Source organism: Callithrix jacchus, chromosome 2 (genome assembly GCF_049354715.1).
Source record: "Callithrix jacchus isolate 240 chromosome 2, calJac240_pri, whole genome shotgun sequence".
NCBI lineage: Eukaryota > Metazoa > Chordata > Mammalia > Primates > Cebidae > Callithrix > Callithrix jacchus.
Window position 1 is genome coordinate 36,277,870 of NC_133503.1, and position 19,134 is coordinate 36,297,003.

Below are 19,134 nucleotides of genomic sequence, written 5' to 3' on the forward strand. Positions count from 1 at the left end.
CCCTTTCTTTGCGGAATCACCATGGCGGCTGGGACCCTGTACATGTATCCTGAAAACTGGAGGGCCTTCAAGGCCCTCATCGCTGCTCAATACAGCGGGGCTCAGGTCCGCGTGCTCTCCGCACCACCCCACTTCCACTTTGGCCAAACCAACCGCACCCCTGAATTTCTCCGCAAATTTCCTGCCGGCAAGGTTCCAGCATTTGAGGGTGACGACGGATTCTGTGTGTTTGAGAGCAATGCCATTGCCTACTATGTGAGCAATGAGGAGCTGCAGGGAAGTACTCCAGAGGCAGCCGCCCAGGTGGTGCAGTGGGTGAGCTTTGCCGATAGCGACATAGTACCTCCAGCCAGTACCTGGGTGTTCCCCACCTTGGGCATCATGCACCACAACAAACAGGCCACTGAGAATGCGAAGGAGGAAGTGAGGCGAATTCTGGGGCTGCTGGATGCTCACTTGAAGACGAGGACTTTTCTGGTGGGCGAACGAGTGACACTGGCTGACATCACAGTTGTCTGCACTTTGTTGTGGCTTTATAAACAGGTCCTAGAGCCTTCTTTCCGCCAGGCCTTTCCCAATACCAACTGCTGGTTCCTCACCTGCATTAACAAGCCCCAATTCCGGGCTGTCTTGGGGGAAGTGAAACTGTGTGAGAAGATGGCCCAGTTTGATGCTAAAAAGTTTGCAGAGAGCCAACCTAAAAGGGACACACCACGGAAAGAGAAGGGGTCACGAGAAGAGAAGCAGAAACCCCAGGCTGAGCGGAAGGAGGAAAAAAAGGCAGCTGCCCCTGCTCCTGAGGAGGAGATGGATGAATGTGAGCAGGCGCTGGCTGCTGAGCCCAAGGCCAAAGACCCCTTTGCTCACCTGCCCAAAAGTACCTTTGTGTTAGATGAATTTAAGCGCAAGTACTCCAATGAGGACACTCTGTCTGTGGCACTGCCATATTTCTGGGAGCACTTTGATAAGGACGGCTGGTCCCTGTGGTACTCAGAGTATCGCTTCCCTGAAGAACTCACTCAGACCTTCATGAGCTGCAATCTCATCACTGGAATGTTCCAGCGACTGGACAAGCTGAGGAAGAATGCCTTCGCCAGTGTCATCCTCTTTGGAACCAACAATAGTAGCTCAATTTCTGGAGTCTGGGTCTTCCGAGGCCAGGAGCTTGCCTTTCCGCTGAGTCCAGATTGGCAGGTGGACTAGGAGTCATACACATGGCGGAAACTGGATCCTGGCAGCGAGGAGGCCCAGACGCTGGTTCGAGAGTACTTCTCCTGGGAGGGGGCCTTCCAGCATGTGGGCAAAGCCTTCAATCAGGGCAAGATCTTCAAGTGAACATCTCTTGCCATCGCCTTGCTGCCTGCACCTTTCCTTCAGGGAGATGGGGGTCATTAAAGGAAACTGAACATTGAAAAAAAAAAAAAAAAGAAATGACACAACAGAAGAAACAAGATAACTGGGATATATCCGTGTATTTATTCATATATTTATTCATTCAACATATGTTTACTGAGTACAGACTATGGTTAGTCTCTGTTCTTGGTATTAAGGAGACAGCAATGAACTAGAGTGACCAGATCCTTGCTCTAAAAGAATATACATTCTCTCTCTAATCCCACTTAGTTTAGGATTTGTGACTCCATAACTTTACACAGAAGCAGTAAGGAGGTGTCCTGACATCAAACAACCAAACTGCTGACTGTCCAAGGAGTAGGCATGGTGCCCATCACTCTGTGGACATCACTGTGTTAACATTAGGTCTAAGCATGATGGTACTGATAATTTCTAGTTCAGTTCAGAATATCTTTATCTAGGACTAAAGCTACAGAAATCTAGAAATCAAGGAATAAAATGTAATCCCTGCTTTCAAGGATCTCATAGTCTAGCAGAGAAAACAGACATGCCTAAGAGGCAGTTGAGAAGAACCATGCTGGGATTGTTTTAGTTTTTTTATTTTATTTTATTTTATTGATATATATTAGATGTACATATTTTCAAGATATATGCGATAATTTGATACATTCATATAATTAAATCAGGGTAAATGAGATATGCATCACCTTAATTACTTTTCTTTACACTAGGAACATTAAAATTATTCTCTTTTAGCTATATTGAAATATACAATCAATTAATGTTTTTTGGTTTTTGGTTTTTTTTTGAGGCAGAGTCTTGCTCTGTTGCCAGGCCAGAGTGCAGTGATGCAATCCCGGCTCACCACAATCTCCGCCTCCCAGGTTCAAGTGATTCTCCTGCCTCAGCCTCTTGAGTAGCTGGGACTATAGGCATGTGTGTGCCACCAGGCCCAACTAATTTTTGTACTTTCAGTAGAGATGGGGTTTCACTATGTTGGCCAGGGTGGTCTTGAACTCCTGACCTCATGATCTGCCCCACCTCAGCCTCCCAAAGTGCTGGGATTACAGGTGTGAGCCACCACACCTGCCAATGGAGTTGTATTTTTAAGATTTATCTTTATGAGCCCACTGAGAAGAGAAAATACCTAATCAGACGGATTTTTTTTTAAATCTCAGGGGTAACCTATTTATTCCTAGTACCTATGCTCCCCAACATCCTCCCACACTATAAGTTTGTTAACTTGGGGCGTCCAAATATGATAATCAAGTTGAATTTCTTCCCTTTCCAGAGGAAGTCTGCACCTTGATTATCACAGAAGTATTTCCTCAAGACTCTGGGGAGTTCAAGTGCATTGCAGTAAATGAGGCTGGCACCACAACTTCCACAGCAAAACTCTTCTTTTCCCCAGGTAATAACTCTTCAAAATCTTCTTGCTACAATTCAGCCCTGAGCCAAAAGGAAGAGTCTTTGTTTCCATCTGAACTCGTGATTAAGAATATTTTTCAGAAAGAAAAGTAGTAGAGAAATCAGAGCGTCCTCCCAAGTTATCCAAGAGCAAATTTTCTCCAAAACTGGCCTCTCCCTGAAGCACTGAAAGCTAAACAAAGGATACAAATCCAGACAATACCCCTATAAACTTTAGGCCAATTACTCCTGAACCAGCCAGTTATAATAAATATGACATCCAGGTTCCAAAGAAGGACTTCTGTACTATCAATGGAAATACCTTTGAGCTGCAAGCATAGTAGTAAGGGGAGACAGACCCAACATGCATTCATTCAACAAACATTCCTGGTTCTGTAGATAGATAATGGCAAAGCTCCATCCTCAGGGATTTTGCATTCTGACATGAGTCACTTTAACTGTGTTGGTCCTCCCTTGCCTTTCAGCATGCATTTCACTATGGCTGAAATATTAAGCCCTGTGCTTAGATTCACATTTAAGGGTTTTCTACATAGACTTATTAGAAAAAAAAAAAATCAGGCCGGTATGGTGGCTCACGCCTGTAATCTTAAAACTTTGGGAGGCTGAGGCAGGTGGATTACTTGAGGTCAGGAGTTTGAGACCAGCCTGTCCAAGATGGCAAAAACCCATCTCTACTAAAAATACAAAAAAAAAATTAGTTGGGCATGGGGATGCACACCTGTAGTCCCAGCTACTCAAGAGGCTGAGGCACCAGAACTGCTTGAACCAGAAGGTGGAGGTTGCAGTGAGCCAAGATCATGCCATTGCACTCCAGCCTGAGTGACAGAGCGAGACTCTGTCTCCAAAAAAAAAAAATACCAAAAAGAAAAAAATCAATGCTAAAATAACACAAGATTTTGAAGAAGTGGAATCTCTTCCCAAAATAGAATTCAGTCTCCTATCTCACTATAAAAATGTAAAACTTTTGTGATGCAGGTTTCCTCTTTATTCATGAAGAAAAACAGACCTTAAAATAAAAACAGAACTGACCTTGTGTTTGGAAAGCAAATGTAGAAATGTTAAGATAATTCAGTTAAGTGAATTTGCCCACCAGGTTATGTTTAAAACAATACAATCCATCACCATTTGCCACTTCCCTACCCCCTAAAACAAACCTCAAGTCAAAATATTGTTTAAAAAATAAACTACAGGCTGGGCACAGTGGCCTGTAATCCCAGCACTTTGGGAGGCCGAGGTGGGCAGATCACTTGAGGTCAGGCGTTCGAGAGCAGCCTGGCCAACATGGCAAAATCCCATCTCTGCTAAAACTTAAAAAAAAAAAATTACCTGGGTGAGGTGACAGGCACCTATAATCCCAGCTACTCAGGAGACTGAGGGAGGAAAATCACTTGAACCCAGGAGGTGGAGGTTGCAGTGAGCCAAGATCCCATCTCAAAAATAAAAATAAGCGAATAAAACTTTAAAAGACCCTGAACTTGTAAGTGAGTATCTTTCATAAGTGATTACCATCTTCATTAGTAAAATCATCTGTGGAGAAAACTATTGGGTAAATATTCCATAAAGGTTAACAAGTTTTTATTGAGTGTCTATGAGCCACACTGTGTTCGGCAAGATAAATAAGTAGTAAACAGTTAAGGAGATAAGCCCACAGAATGTCCATTACATGATTACTTGACTTCCCATTTCATTTGAGTCTCTCAGGAATCATCTGATTTAGGTTGATAAACCTGGTACGTTTTTGTGTGGGCGAGTCCAGGTCCTAGGTCTTGCTGTGTCTCCCAGGCTGGAATGCAGTGGTGTGATCATGGTTCACTGCAGCCTTGAACTCCTGGGCTCAAGCAATTTTCCCAACTCAGCCTCCCAACTAGCTGAGACTACAGAAATACTCCACCATGCCTAGCCTCATTTTTCAATTAGTTATTAAAGTTCAGTGCTTAAGCAATTTGTTTAAGGCTATACAGCAAGTATGTGGCAGAGTTGGCTCTCACACTCAGATCTCTAAAAACAGATAACAAAAGGTGAATATGTCTAGAAAGTTGTAGAGCATTAGCCAAATTAATGTTATCATTTGTATTCTTTAACTCCAAACCTAGCGGAGTTTGTTTTTTTTTTTTGCTTGAGAATAATATAAGATACAGTCAAATGCTAGACTGGATAGTTCAAATTACAAATGCTACAATGGGATTCCCTTTCATTATATGTCTATGCAGAACTTCAATAACCATGGTAAATTATATATACGTAAACTAAAATAAAACTTTCTTCACTCTTAAGCTCTTCCATCCTCAATGTGACATTTTCATTTGATATAGCATAAATGAGTTTCATCACACACATCTGACCTCTGACTTCAGAATAAGCTCACAGCACCATTTTTACAATATCATATATCCCTTATATTTTTGAATGAAGACAAAACCTATATATGAAGAGGGAGGAATGAGTGACAGTTAAATAGCTACCCTGTTTCTGAAACTGATAATAGACAGGGAATTCCCTTAACATGTTATAGGAAAGGTTTCAGTGAGATAGTAGGAAGTTACTATATTTTGTAGGGCATTTGAATAATTTACAGAAGGCTCTTACTGATACTTTAGAAAAAGAAACAGAAAATGTTGTCTTTATGAGCAGGTTAGAATAAAAGTTCACCATCTGGCATTGAATAATTCTTCCAGTCTTAAGATTCTATGATTTTTCTCAAATAGGCAACTAAACCACTCAAATAGCCATATTTGTGAGGAAACAAGCCACCATTCAAAAAAGCAAATCAAACATTAAAAGGCAGGAAAAAAAACAAATTTACAGGGAGAGAGATCCAAGATGGCTGATCACTAGCAGCTCGGGATTGTAGCTCCTAGTCAAAGCACAGAGGACGAGAGGACGCCACACTTTCAGACAAATTTTTGTTGCTCACAGACCAGGAGATTCCCAGTGGAGGAGCCCCACAGGTCACCAGCACGACTCTTGTGGCCGGCACAGCAGTTCTTGGTGCAGAGTAAACAGGACTGGGTCCCCTTTTGGTCGACATTTGGCGCTCCGGGAAGGCAGAGTCGCCTATTCAGCTGATTGAAGGATGGACTCAAGAAGGAAGCCAGACCAGAGATTCCCGGGCAGAAAAGCACCATCAATCTTAATGCAGCTGTTTTAGCTGGTCCAGTGGGTTGCTCAGATTCCGGCGCTGGGAATCAACAAGTTGGACATCCCCTCAGAGACCTAATTAGAAAGTTGGTAATTACAAAGATGACAGATGGATAAATTTATAATGATGGGAAGAAACCAGCCTAAAAAGGCTGAGAATACCCAAAATCAGAGCACCTCTCCCTCTCCCTCTACAGGGGATCACAGTTCCTCAACAGCAACAGAAGAAGGTCTGATGGAGAACGAGTGAGTACCATTAACAGAAGTAGGCTTCAGAAGGTGGATGATAAGAAACTTCTGTGAGTTAAAAGAACATGTTCTAACCCAATGCAAAGAAACTAAGAACTTTGAAAAAAGGTTTGATGAAATCCTAATGAGAACAGACAATTTAGAGAGGAATATAAGTGAATTAATGGAACTGAAAAATACAATTGGAGAACTCTGCGAAGTATGCACAGGTTTTAACAGTCGAATTGATCAAGAAAGGATATCAGAGGTTGAAGACCAACATAATGAAATGAAACAAGAAGACAAGATGGAGAAGAAAAAGTAAAAAGGAATGAGCTAAGTCTCCAAGAAATATGGGACTGTGTGAAAAGACCTAATTTATTGTACACAATAATAATTTATAGGTGTACAATATTCAACTCCAGGTAATACAGAGAACCCCACAAAGATATTCCTCAAGCAGAGCAACTCCAAGACACATCATTGTTAGATTCACCAGGGTTGAAATAAAGGAGAAAACTCTAAGGGCAGCTAGAGAGAAGGGTCAGGTTACCCATAAAGGGAAGCCTATCAGACTCACAGCAGATCTCTCAGCAGAAACCCTACAAACTAGAAGAGAGTGGGGTCAATATTCAATATCCTCAAAGAAAAGAATTTTCAACCCAGAATCTCACATCCAGCCAAACTGAGCTTTATAAATGAAGGAAAAATAAAATTTTTCACAAACAAGAAAGCACTCAGATTTCCTAGTGAAAGCACAGGCCTCCACCAGGCCTGCTTTACAAGAGCTTCTGAAAGAAGTGCTATACACAGAACGGAACAACCAGTATCAGTCATCCCAAAAACTTACCAAAAGGCAAAGAGTATCTCCATAATGAAGAATCTATATCAACTAATGGGTAAAATAGCCAGCTAGCATTAAACGACAATATTAAACTAACAAATATCAATATTAATCCTAAATTTAAATGGATTAAATGTCCCAATCAAAGACACAGACAGGCAAATTGAATAAAAAGTCAAAACCCATTGGTACACTGTATCCAGATCCGTCTCATAAGCAAGGACACACCAAGACTCAAAGCTTTGGTGGAAGACTTACCAATCAAATGGAGAGAAAAAAAAAAAAAAAACAGGAGTTGTAACTTTCATCTCTGACAAAATAGACTTTAATAGTAACAAAGACTAAAAGAAACAAAGAAGGACATTATATAATGGTAAAAGGATCAATACAACAATAGGAGTCAACGATCATAAATATATATGCACCCAATATAGGAACACCCAGATATATAAAACAAGTTCTCAATGACTTATAAAGAGACTTGGACTCCCACACAATAATAGTGGGAGACTTTGACACCACATTGTTAATATTCGACAAATCAACGAGATAGAAAATTAACAGGGACATTTATGATTTGATCTCAGACCTGCAACAAGCTTCACCCCAGGTCCACAGAACATACATCTTTCTCAGTATCACATTACACCTATTTTGAAAGTGACCACATAATTGGAAGTAAATCATTCTTCAGCATTTCCATAGCATTTCACAGACTTAAATGAAATATTCGTTGGCTGTTTGTTATTTTCTTCCCTTATTCCTTCCTGTTTCCGCTGATAAGTACAATTATCGGCATAAAAGAGGTTTTTAATATCTATTTTTAGACTGCATTCCAGCCTGGGCAATAGAGCAAGATTCCTGTTCTCTCTCCCCCTTTCATTTTGTCTTTTTTTTTCTTTAAAAAAAAAAAAAAAAAAGAAGGGAGCTCTGGAAAGAGACATTGCTGTTCATTTGACCCTCCTCTTTTCCCCTGGGGGCTACTATGACTGGTTGGTCTGGGGCTTTGGAGGACAGCTTTGACTGAAAAAATTACTGAAAAACCAGTTTCTTCCTCTTCAAAATGGAAGTAACAATGCTTACTTCCCAAGGACTTTAGGAACTTCCTAGAGGCCATGAATATAAATGCAATTTCCCACTAGTTTCCTGTTAATTTATCTTTTCCTTCTCCCCATAATTCTCTTTTCTTTTTTTCCTTCCCTTTCCACTTCCCTCTCCTCCTCCTCCTCCCCTCCTCTCCTCTCCACTCCCTTCCCTTTCCCTCCCCTCCCCTTTCCTTAAAAAAAAAATTACAGATTATTAAATATAGACAGAGCCCTGACTACTGAGATGAGAACCTACTTACCTTTCCTTTTTCATCCCTTTGTCCCCTATTATAGCAAAAAACTTTAGCCTTGATGTACCATAAAAGCCGGTATCACACTGTACCTGGGTTATATCTTACAAAGACTTAGGGAAGAGGCAAAGCTTAAAAGACAAAGAGTAAGGGGAACTAAATTCTTCCTCAAGTGTAGTACGTTTAGAACCTGCTGTAGGCAAAATCAGGAATTTAGTTATCCTGGATGTCTAACTTACTTGGCTGGTGAGGTATACCTCAAACTTTTAGTACTAAGAGACCTCAAATCTATTATTTCCTTTTCCTTGTCCTAATCAAACCCTGTTCTCCAGCAGAACCAAATGTCCGTCACATACACCTCATTTAAAATGTTTAGAATAGGCTGGGCATATGGTTTATGCCTATAATTCCAGGGCTTTGAGAAGCCAATGTAGGAGGATTGCTTGAGGCCAGGAGTTTGAGACTAGCCTGGACAACATACTGAAATTCTGTCTCTACGAAAAAAATTTTTAAATTAGCTGGGTATGGTGGTGCATGCCTGTAGCCCTAGCTACTTGAAAGGCTACAGAGGACGGATCTCTTGAGCCCAGGAGTTTGAGGCTTCAGTGAGTTATGATCATACTACTGCACTCCAGCCTGGTGACAGAGTAAGACTCTGTCTCTTAAAAAAAATAAAATAAAATAAACTGGCCGGGCGCGGTGGCTCAAGCCTGTAATCCCAGCACTTTGGGAGGCCGAGGCGGGTGGATCACGAGGTCAAGAGATCGAGACCATCCTGGTCAACATGGCGAAACCCCGTCTCTACTAAAAATATTTTAAAAATTAGCTGGGCATGGTGGCACATGCCTGTAATCCCAGCTACTCGGGAGGCTGAGGCAGGACAATTGCATGAACCCAGGAGGCGGAGGTTGCGGTGAGCCCAGATCGCGCCATTGCACTCCAGCCTGGGTAACAAGAGCAAAACTCTGTCTCAAAAAAAAAAAAAAACTAATAATAAAATAAAATGCTTGGAGAAGTGTCTTACTCATAATAAATGCTGTATACTGGCTATTATTATTTTTATTCTATCTCTTGCATTTGTTTTTTAAGTCTCTCTAATTTATATTGAAAGCCTTTGTCTCTATTAATGGAATTTGAAATATCAGTGAACAGATGTTGAGGAATATTTTGGGAGACTACTGAAATAAGACTTTGTAGGCAACCACCTACTCACCAAGTCTAGCATGTGTTTTCTACTAAGGGCTACGCGCCCAGGCAGAAATTATCAAACTTTCTTTGAACACCAAAGAAAGGTACACCTACATGGTCAGCTGTAGTCAGCTATAAAGAATCTTATATGGCTCATATGTGCTCAAATATCTATTTGCTGGACCCTAAATGTACATGTAGATTAAATCAAGATTGGGGTATCTACCCATGAAGGAGAGGAATTGAAGCCACTCCATGGAGATAATTCTATTCCATTGGCCTGATCCTCATGCCACCTACCCTACTTCGCAACATTTGTTGATTCGACATTTTCTTCTGCAATTAATTACTTCCCTGCACATAAATGGAAACCTAAATACCATTATGCTCTCCATGATAAAAAGTAAAAGGAAACTATGTAACTGTTAGGAGTAAAGGGAGATGAACATGCATTGACAGCTCTAATTATATAGATTGCTTATTTGCTTGGTTGTTTCAAAACTCTTTTAAAACAAAAGTACTAGGCAAAAGGGGCATATGCCATACAGATACAGAAAACTTGCTAAAGAAACACACTCATGTTCTTCTACCTCCATACCTTCCCAGTAACATGTCATCATGACCCTGGTCTCCTGCTTTGCCCATACTGCACTCCACCTCGGAACAAATTGCTAGTACTAAGAGACTGCAAATCTATTATTGAATCCCACTCTCATTAGGAAAAAGTAAAAAAAAAGACTTCAGATGAAGAATTATGCAACACAAATCAATCTGGAGCCCATCTATCACTGGTCTTATTGTTGAAGAAGTCTTAGTATAATAGATAGAAGAACTCCACTCGTGAAATACTATTTTCCCTTTAGTCCTGTCTCTTAAATCGGGAAAATTCAAAGTCCCCACCGTAATAAAGAAATAAGAGAGTTTCTTTTTTTCTATTTTTCCCATTTCCCTATTCACTGCCCTTCCCTCACATGAGCTTGCTAAAGTTCATAGTCAAAATTCACGTCTAAAATAAAGAGGCTTGCAAGAGAAGCTCATGTAATCCCACTCCTTAAATATCACTAAGACATCTGAGATATTGTTTAGATTGTGGACTCTTACTTTGACATGCCAGCATAGGTAGATGGACAGGCAAGCACATCAGATGTCACTGTTTGGCAGCTGATAAAAGTCAGTGGTGCTATAATACTAAGCACACAGCCACTAGATTAGTCTGTGAGGGAAGGAGATGCCTCTTCCTTCCCTTCAACAGTGAGTTAAACCCAGCTGGCACCCTCTGGAACTACGGGTAAGTCCCTTCTTTATTCCTGCTACACTTTTAGGTCTTGCTTTTGTTTTTTGTCCAAATCAGATGAGTGTATAAAAAGATGATTTTCAGATAAAAAGTTTGAAAGCCACAACATTATAACGGTATTACACAACGATTTAAAGAGAAAACGACTCATTCATTTCATTGAGACTGAAAGGCATGATACAAATGGTAGAAGGAAAGATAGCTGTGTGTCATTATTTTTAAATCACCATTTTTCCTTGAAAAGGGACACTTGATCTGATGTAATTGTTGTGATGTCTTATGAACTCAACATATCTCCTATCAGTCTTCTGTGCAAGTTTATGCTATATTAGAGATAGGCAGGAAAAAAAGGTTAAGATTTTTAAAACAGGAGACTGAATAGTACTTTATTTATAAAATCTTTGAAATTCATTTAACATTATTTGGAATAAAATACTGTCATATAACAAAATCTATTATAGAATTAAATTGTTGAACAGTAACTACAAACATAAAGAAAAGACTCACAGAATTACCTGTGTAAATGTCTGTATAAAATTTTGTTGACACATGGATAAAATGAAACTTTTGAAATAACAAATTTTTAATTGGGCTTTTAAAATATCCCTATTAACAATGTAGGCCAATATCAATATGTGCAAGACAGCTGACATTCTGAAAACATATGTAAAGAAAAAACAACTGTTTTTGGAAAAGATATTTATTCCTTGCTACTTGAAATGAGTCTGAATAATGTACCTGCCCAGAAAGAAATGTAGGACTCAAACTCAGGATTCAATTCTGCAACAGACTGAATAAACCCATAACCACAAAACTACTTGCCTTGAAATAGACTTTTTTTTTTTAAATCTACTTAAGGCCCTCCTTCAGGATGTTTTCCCCTCAACAATTTAAATGCCTAAAGTAGTTCATTTCTAAAATGCATTCTAGTTTAATGTATTTGTGTTCATAAACTTGAAATTAAGGAATATTTAACTTTTTAAATATTATTTTTCACTAGAGTCTTTCTCTTGGCTATTTAGTTGCATTTCTGTTCTTTCCTAAAATTGCTAACTTTAATTTAACTCTAAACTACATAGGTAATCTTGAAATACTATTTTTTGAAAGTATCCTACTATTTAGGATGAAACTGTTTGGTCTGGAAAAGTTTCATTAATGACATTTTATCCAAGACAGTAACTAAAATAATTATAAGACTGAGTTTCAATGATGATAATTTGGTTAATTTTTCAGTTAAAAGTTCAATTTGTCATTATCTCAGTATCAGCTTATACTATATTAAACAAAATATGCAAATGTTTTTGAATTCGTTTATCTGATATTTTGAATGAAAACATGATTAGTGTTACAATTTATAGGGCTAATCTTTGTATGCAATGCCTATATATAGTCCCGCTTAGGTTTACTATAGTAATGGAAAAAAATCAGGCAAATATAATCTTTCAAGGTTGACTTTCATGGCAAATGTTCATCTAAGAAAAAATAAGGATCTACAGTAGGAAGGCAGGAGGGCCACTACAGAGCTAAGTAGGGGGAATGGTACCTGTCTTTTCTTGGTAAGGTATAGACTAGTTTCATACATGTCTTATTTACTTCTATGCTTCCTGTTTGCCATTTGAAAAGAAAAAGTAAAAGAGCTAAAGCAATTTCAAAATTAGTCTGAGATCTCCAAAGGTGTGGCAAAAAAAAAAAAAGACCAAAAATAAAATTAGTCTAAAATACCTACTAAACAAGTAAAAATAATAAAAAGTAAAATTCTAAATAATTAAAAGAACATCAAGATCAGTAACTAGAAAGTATAATCTAAAAATAACAGAATTATAAGTTATGATTCTGTTTTAAAATACATAATAAAAACAGAAAAATTTATAAATGACTCTGGAATGCCACCTGTAACATATATTCTACACAAACACATACACACAGTCACTCCTTAATTAACATGTAGTTTATTAACATGTTCAAAGGAATCAAGGAGAGAAAAAGAAGCAATGAGTTGTAAGGTTAAAAAACAATCAGGTTTCCCAGATCCCCTCTACTCGGTTAGTCTCTGCAGCAGCAGCACAGGCAGCACCAGGTGTGAGGGGAGCAGGCAGCACTCCTGGCCAGCTCCCTGATCCTGCCAGACCACCCAGCCCAGGCACAGAGCTGCTCCACAGGCACCATCAGGATCACACTGCTATTCACAGCCATCCTGGCCTTCAGCCTAGCTCAGAGCTTTGGGGCCATCTGTAATAAGTCAAAGAAGGAGGTGGCTTCTCTCGGGGGGCCGACACAAGGACATGAATCTCTACCAGCTGGTTCAGAGACTCTATGAAATCCACTCCTTCTCTCTGGAGGAACTGCTCATAGCCCTGAGCCAGGCTATCTTGGATTCTAGAAGATCAGAAACGTAGATCTAGAAGAAGAAGATCTAGAAAAGAAGATCTAGAAGATCACCACTTCCCCAGAAACGTAACATGTAGGACTTATTTGTGGGACTTATGGGCAAGAGGAGCGTCCAGCCAGACTCTCCTACTGATAGGAATCAAGAGAATGTCCCCAGCTTCGGCACCCTCAAGTATACCCCAGTGCAAAATGAGCACTCCACTTTTGGACCCTTGGACTGCATCAGGAAGACCTGTCTCCCTGACCCAATCCCCAAGTGCACATGCTCCTATTGTACTTTCTCTTCCCCATTCTTGTAACATTCTTGTGGCTTGATTCCTTCCCCATCTTTTCTACCTGACCCTGGTGTGGAAACTACATAGTGAATATCCCCAATCCCAATGAGCATTGACTATAGAGTCCCCTAGAGTTCCTGAAGTGTCCTACATTAAAAACATAATGTGTCTCTCTACTCCTCAACAAAGAAGGATTTTTGCATATGAAAAAAAAAAAACATCCACTCAGCTGGGTGCAGTGGCTCATGCCTATAACCCCAGTACCAAGGGAGGCTGAGGTGGGAGGACTGCTTGAGGCTAGGAGTTTAAGACCAGCCTAGGCAACATAGTAAGACCCTATCTTTACAAAAAAAAAAAAGAAAGAAAGAAAAATTAGCCAGGCATGGTGGTGGCTTACACTTGTAGTCCTTCCCGAGATTGCCTGTGGGAAGATCGCTTGTGCCGAGGAGTTGGAGGGGCTGCAGTGAGCTATTATAGCCTAGGCGACCAAGCAAGACACTGTCTCAAAAAAAAAAAAGAAAGAAAGAAAGGAAAGAAAAAGAAAAGAAAAAGCACATAAGATCTGAAAGATGTCAAATAAGCAATATTATTGTTTAAGCAAATATTGTAACAATTATTTTCTCCTTTTGAAGGAACAATATTCTTCAAGAGAAGCTCACTCTACCACAGCCAGGAGCACAGTATTCTCAGGATCTGAACGAGGAAGAGCAGACCAAGGTTGCTTCTGATTCCTGGCAACCTTCCATAATTCCAGGCTTGTGGCTCCAAAGTCAGGGCTCCACCCTTCCAGGAACAAATCATTATAGTAATAACGTGCCTTCATCTTCCATATACCAACTAAGCATGTTTAACTACGAACGTCCAAAACACTTCATCCAGTCTCAAAACCCATGTGGCCCCAGACTGCAGCCTCCTGGACCAGAAACCTCCAGCTTCTCTAGCCAGACCAAACAGTCTTCCATTATCATCCAGCCCCGCCAGTGTACAGAACAAAGATTTTCTGCCTCCTCAACAGTGAGCTCTCACATCACCATGTCCTCCCCTGCTTTCCCTGCTTCTCCCCAGCAGCCTGCTGGCTCCAACCCAGGCCAAAGGGTTACAACCACCTATAACCAGTCCCCAGCCAGCTTCCTCAGCTCCATATTACCATCACAGCCTGATTACAATAGCAGTAAAATCCCTTCCCCGATGGATTCCAAGTAAGTGAATTTTTACATATTGCATGTACAGTGAACTTGTATCTGAGGAGTTTGCAGCGGGGTGGGGGTTAGGAGTTTTAGGATTATGCTGCAGTTCATTTTTTACTATCTAAAAAGGCAATGTGACCTTACAGTCTCATTCCATAGTTCTAATAGAACATGCTGAACCAGCATACTGGTAATAAGAGATCATCTGACAATTCTCCAGTGTCCAGGCTGAGCTGAATCCAAATTACCTATTACCCCATAAAATTATTTACCCATTATTTTCCATCTTTGAAAAAACAATTCCTCACATACCTAAGAACAATGAACTTTTCCTTTAGTTCTAAGCTAAGCTCCTCATGCTGTAAATTTAATTCCTCTGGTTCTGGGCTCAGCTGAGATGAACACCTGTCTGCTCATCTTCAGATAGGATTTCCTCCTATCACATAAGCAAAGGCTATTAAGTTTCTTCTCAGTTTTTCTTCCTTTCCCTTTTCCCCTCTAATCCCGAACATCCACTTGGCTGAAAAAATTTTAAATTAACAAATAAAAAAAAATCTGGAACTCAGACTTTTGAGTGTATACATTTTCCTTACTATGATCAGAAGGAGAGCCTGAATAGATGAAGGCTTATGACCTTAAGGTTTCTTCTGTTAATTAAAACCACACCTTGTTCAAATTAGTTGGGTTGATCTAAATACAGGGACTAATACTGAGGCCTTATGAAAACATGTGCTATTTCTACTGCCCTAAGACTGTTCTAGGAGAACCTGATATGAAAAAGGACATGATGGTTAGGCTTTTTTTAAAACATGAACTGAATACCTTGTGCTTATGCAAACTAAAGGCTATCAGATTTCCTGTTCCTTGGCTGGCTGGAACACTCAGAGAATTGAATCAGAGGCATCTCAATAATTGTCCAATGGAATATGTTTTGTTGCAGGCTTACTGATACATTCACTCAACTCCACTAATTTCTCGCAATCTTCTCTAGAGGCTAATTTTTCTAGAAATTTCTATTTTTGGTGACAACTTTGGAAACCTAGTTGAACCGACTATAGCAATTCAGCTTGCAAAAAAAAGTTTCAATATTTAAAAAACTAAAAATCAGGAAAACCAAAAACATGTTAGAATCCTACAGATACTGAGTCGAACCATTTGAAATGGCTGATAATCAACTGTTTTTGACCTACAAAAATAGCATTCTCGTAGGTTTAACCTAATATTTTAAAAGGATGCTTTCAATAATTGAGAGCCCTTTCTTTCTCTTCCCTCCCAAATTCCCTTAATATTCATGATATATAGTAGATTTTTCCTGGTTACATTTACCCTGATGATCATTTTCTATCTAGCTTTCTATTGTTTCCATATTTCCTACATAAGCATTTTAAAATGTAAAACAACTTTTTCTGTTTTTCTTAGTAAAGTCTTTCAGTTCTATTCCAAATTACTCCCCATAAAAGAAAGTTATTGAAAACCTAAGAAAAGAGAAAGAGGCCAGGCATAATAGCTCACACCTATAATTCCAGCATTTTGGGAGGCCAAGGCGGGTGGATCACCCGAGGTCAGGAGTTCTAGAACAGCCTGGCCAAGGCCAACATGGCGAAACTCCATCTCTCTAAAAAATACAAAAATTAGCTGGGCACAGTGGCAGGCACCTGTAATCCTAGCTATTTGGGAGGCAGAGGCAGAAGAATCGCTTGAACTTGGGATTCAGAGGTTGCAGTGAGCTAAGATTGCATCACTGCACTCCAGCCTGAGAGACAGAGCAAGACTCCAACTCAAAAAAAAAAAGAAACAGAGAGAGAGAGAGAAACGCAAAACTATAATAAGAAATAAAGCCTAGGAGGTCCCCAAACCAGAGATCAAAGATCCAGCTTTAGCTGTTCCATTTTCAGCAACCACAGATAAATCTTTAATCTTCCCATAGCCACTTGATACCCATTTTGTCCAGCTGTACAGAGTGGAAAGCCCTGGCCCTTTGAACATTTGTGCACAACTCCCTCATTGTTATGAGGGGCTCCAATTTGCCCTGACTTCCAAAATGATCCCTTGGATTCTGACCTAGAGAAGTCTGAAACCTTTATTTAGGTTTTCATCAATAGGAAGCTCTTAAGCAAACATTTTACCCAGTTGATCAAACTACAGACTGAAAATTGAGGGGAACTCAATTATTCTTCCAAAAAGCTTTCAATATGAAATTCAGCAAGCACTTTACTACCCAGTGCTTCAGTTTTCTGGTCTGTAGCAATATTAAGGAATTAGGTAATTAATCATAGAGAAAGAACCTATAAAGCAGTGTGCAAACATACTATTAGTTTGTAAATAGGAACATTTATCAAGTCCTAACACTTAAGCTAACTAAACTGGTAATAATGAGGGTATTCAGTGAACAAAGTAACTGAGGTTACATATACATCGGTGATTCTCAGGATTGATTTTGATAATCCTTCAGTATTTTTCAGATATATTAAGAATTTCCCAGATAGGACAAGTCTAAAAACAATTATTTAATGTAATTCGCATTAACAAATGTGTGACTTACAAAGATGGTAAGCTAGCATTAAAAAAAAAAAAAAAAAAAAAAAAAACAGGTGGCTCACACCTGTAATCCTAGCACTTTGGGAGGCCAAGGCCGGCAGATCACCTGAGGTCAGGAGTTTGAGACCAGCCTGGCCAACATGGTGAAACCCTGTCTCTACTAAAAAAATACAAAAAAATTAGCTAGGCATGGTGGCAAGCACCTGTAATCCCAGCTACTTGGGAGGCTGAGACAGAAGAACTGCTTGAACCCGGGAGGCGGAGGCTGCAGTGAGCCGAGACCTCGCCATTGCACTCCAGCCTGAGCAACAAGAACAAAACTCCGTCTCAAAAAAAAAAAAAAAAAAAGAAGAAAGAAAAGGCTGGGTGCGGTGGCTCATGCCTGTAATCACAACACTCTGGGAGGCCGAGGCAGGTGGATCATCTGAGGTCAGGAGTTCGAGACCAGCCTGGCCAACACAGTAAAACCCGGTCTCTACTAAAAATATAAAAATTAGCCTGGTGTGGTGGCAAACATCTGTAATCCCTGCTACTCAGGAGGCTGAGGTAGGAGAATTGCTTGAACCCAGGAGGCAAAGGTTGCAGTGAGCCAAGATCACGCCATTGCACTATAGCCTAGGGGAAAAGAATGAGACTTTGTCTCAAAAACAAAAACAAAAAATAAAAAGAACACTAGGCTATTATAATTTCATATGATTGAAAAAATATGAGATCTCTAAAACCAAAGAGATTTTGCCACTTTGATCTAGGAATTCAATCTCTAAAAAAAAAAAAAAAAGTTCTATATTTTTAAAAGTTCACTTTTTGAAAAACATTTTGTTTGGCTATTTAATTCACCAAACAAATCAGACTTTAGTTAAAGGTTAATACAGACAACCATGAAGATCTTAAGACCTGAAATGTCAGGAGAGGAAATGTGTGTCACTAGCCTTCAACAGAGTATCCTGAATACAATGAAAATCACTCATTTACTCAACTGATAGTATCTCTTATACCCATGCTTTGTGTTCATGGATATAAATGATATAATGACGAGAAATAAGACATACTGTTTTCTCCAGAATGTTTACAATCTAATGATTACTAACCAAGTCCCTAAAGCCAGCAAAAATTAAAACTCTGGCCCTACTTGAGGAAATACATTTCCACTTAGCTCACAAGTCCTTTTAATGATCCTTGAGAATATTTGTAAAAAATAATTTCAGAGAAGAGACCAAGACTGTCTCATCTGGATAGCTGTAGAACATTCATTATGATAATGGTAAAACACTCATTGAGGGCAATGGCCAGTTTCCTCACATTAAATAGATTAATAAAGATTACCCCCAAAGGCCAGGCAAGGTGGCTCAAACCTGTAATCCCAGCACTTTGGGAGGCCAACGCAGGCAGATTACCAGAGGTCAGGAGTTTGAGACCAGCCTGGCTAACATGGCAAAACCCCATCTCTACTAAAAATACAAAAATTACCTGGGTATGGTGGCAGACGACTGTAATCCCAGCTACTCAGGAGGCTGAGGCAGGAGAATCGCTTGAACTTGGGAGGCAGAGGTTGCAATGAGCCAAGTCCTGCCACTGCACTATAGCCTGGGTGACAAAGTGAGACCCCATCTCAAAAAAATAAATAAAAATTAAAAATAAAGATTAGCCCCTGCAGGGTTCTAAATGGTTAAACTAGATAAAAACTGAATCAAGCACTGTGACACGTGTAAGCTACCTAACAGATCTAAAAAATATAGGACTCTCTAAATACCACCCTATCCTCTATCAGAATCCACAAGGGAAATACGAGAGGGGCAAGTACATCCTAGAAAAAATTTTGGATCAGAACTTGAAATAAAGACTATTTATTTGCTTTTTTTCCAGTTTATATTTCTTTCTCCTTCCTCAAATCATCCCATTCTTTCTCTAAAAATCACTTCAGCAATGTTGAAGAAACT

At 39.7% G+C, this 19,134-nt stretch overlaps 3 protein-coding genes and 1 pseudogene across 52 annotated transcripts in view; 3 read left to right on the forward strand and 1 right to left on the reverse strand.

Annotated features, from left to right (window-relative positions):
- LOC100399984 (elongation factor 1-gamma) lies at positions 1-1,431 on the forward strand. The gene has a single exon (XM_035292141.3). The coding sequence runs from the start codon at positions 22-24 to the stop codon at positions 1,201-1,203; it is 1,182 nt and encodes a 393-aa protein (XP_035148032.2). The 5' UTR covers positions 1-21; the 3' UTR covers positions 1,204-1,431.
- Positions 1-19,134, reverse strand: part of KLHL3 (kelch like family member 3) — a 297,123-nt gene that overhangs the window by 262,880 nt on the left and 15,109 nt on the right. The window lies entirely within an intron of this gene.
- Positions 1,215-13,629, forward strand: LOC108588431 (tachykinin-3 pseudogene; annotated as a pseudogene).
- MYOT (myotilin) overlaps positions 10,726-19,134 on the forward strand; it is a 21,956-nt gene continuing 13,547 nt past the window's right edge. Inside the window, exons 1-2 of one of the 3 annotated variants that reach the window (XM_002744187.6) lie at positions 10,726-10,803; positions 14,105-14,671. In XM_002744187.6, the coding sequence (XP_002744233.1) occupies positions 14,316-14,671 (356 nt within the window). In that variant the 5' untranslated portion in view covers positions 10,726-10,803; positions 14,105-14,315. The remainder of the gene's footprint in view (positions 10,804-14,104; positions 14,672-19,134) is intronic. The other 2 variants (XM_008985376.5, XM_008985385.5) reach the window with 2 other exon arrangements.

What these genes read in the sequence shown, in the direction of transcription:
- LOC100399984 (XM_035292141.3), top strand. Translation starts at nt 22, where the DNA reads ATGGCGGCTGGGACCCTGTACATGTATCCTGAAAACTGGAGGGCCTTC.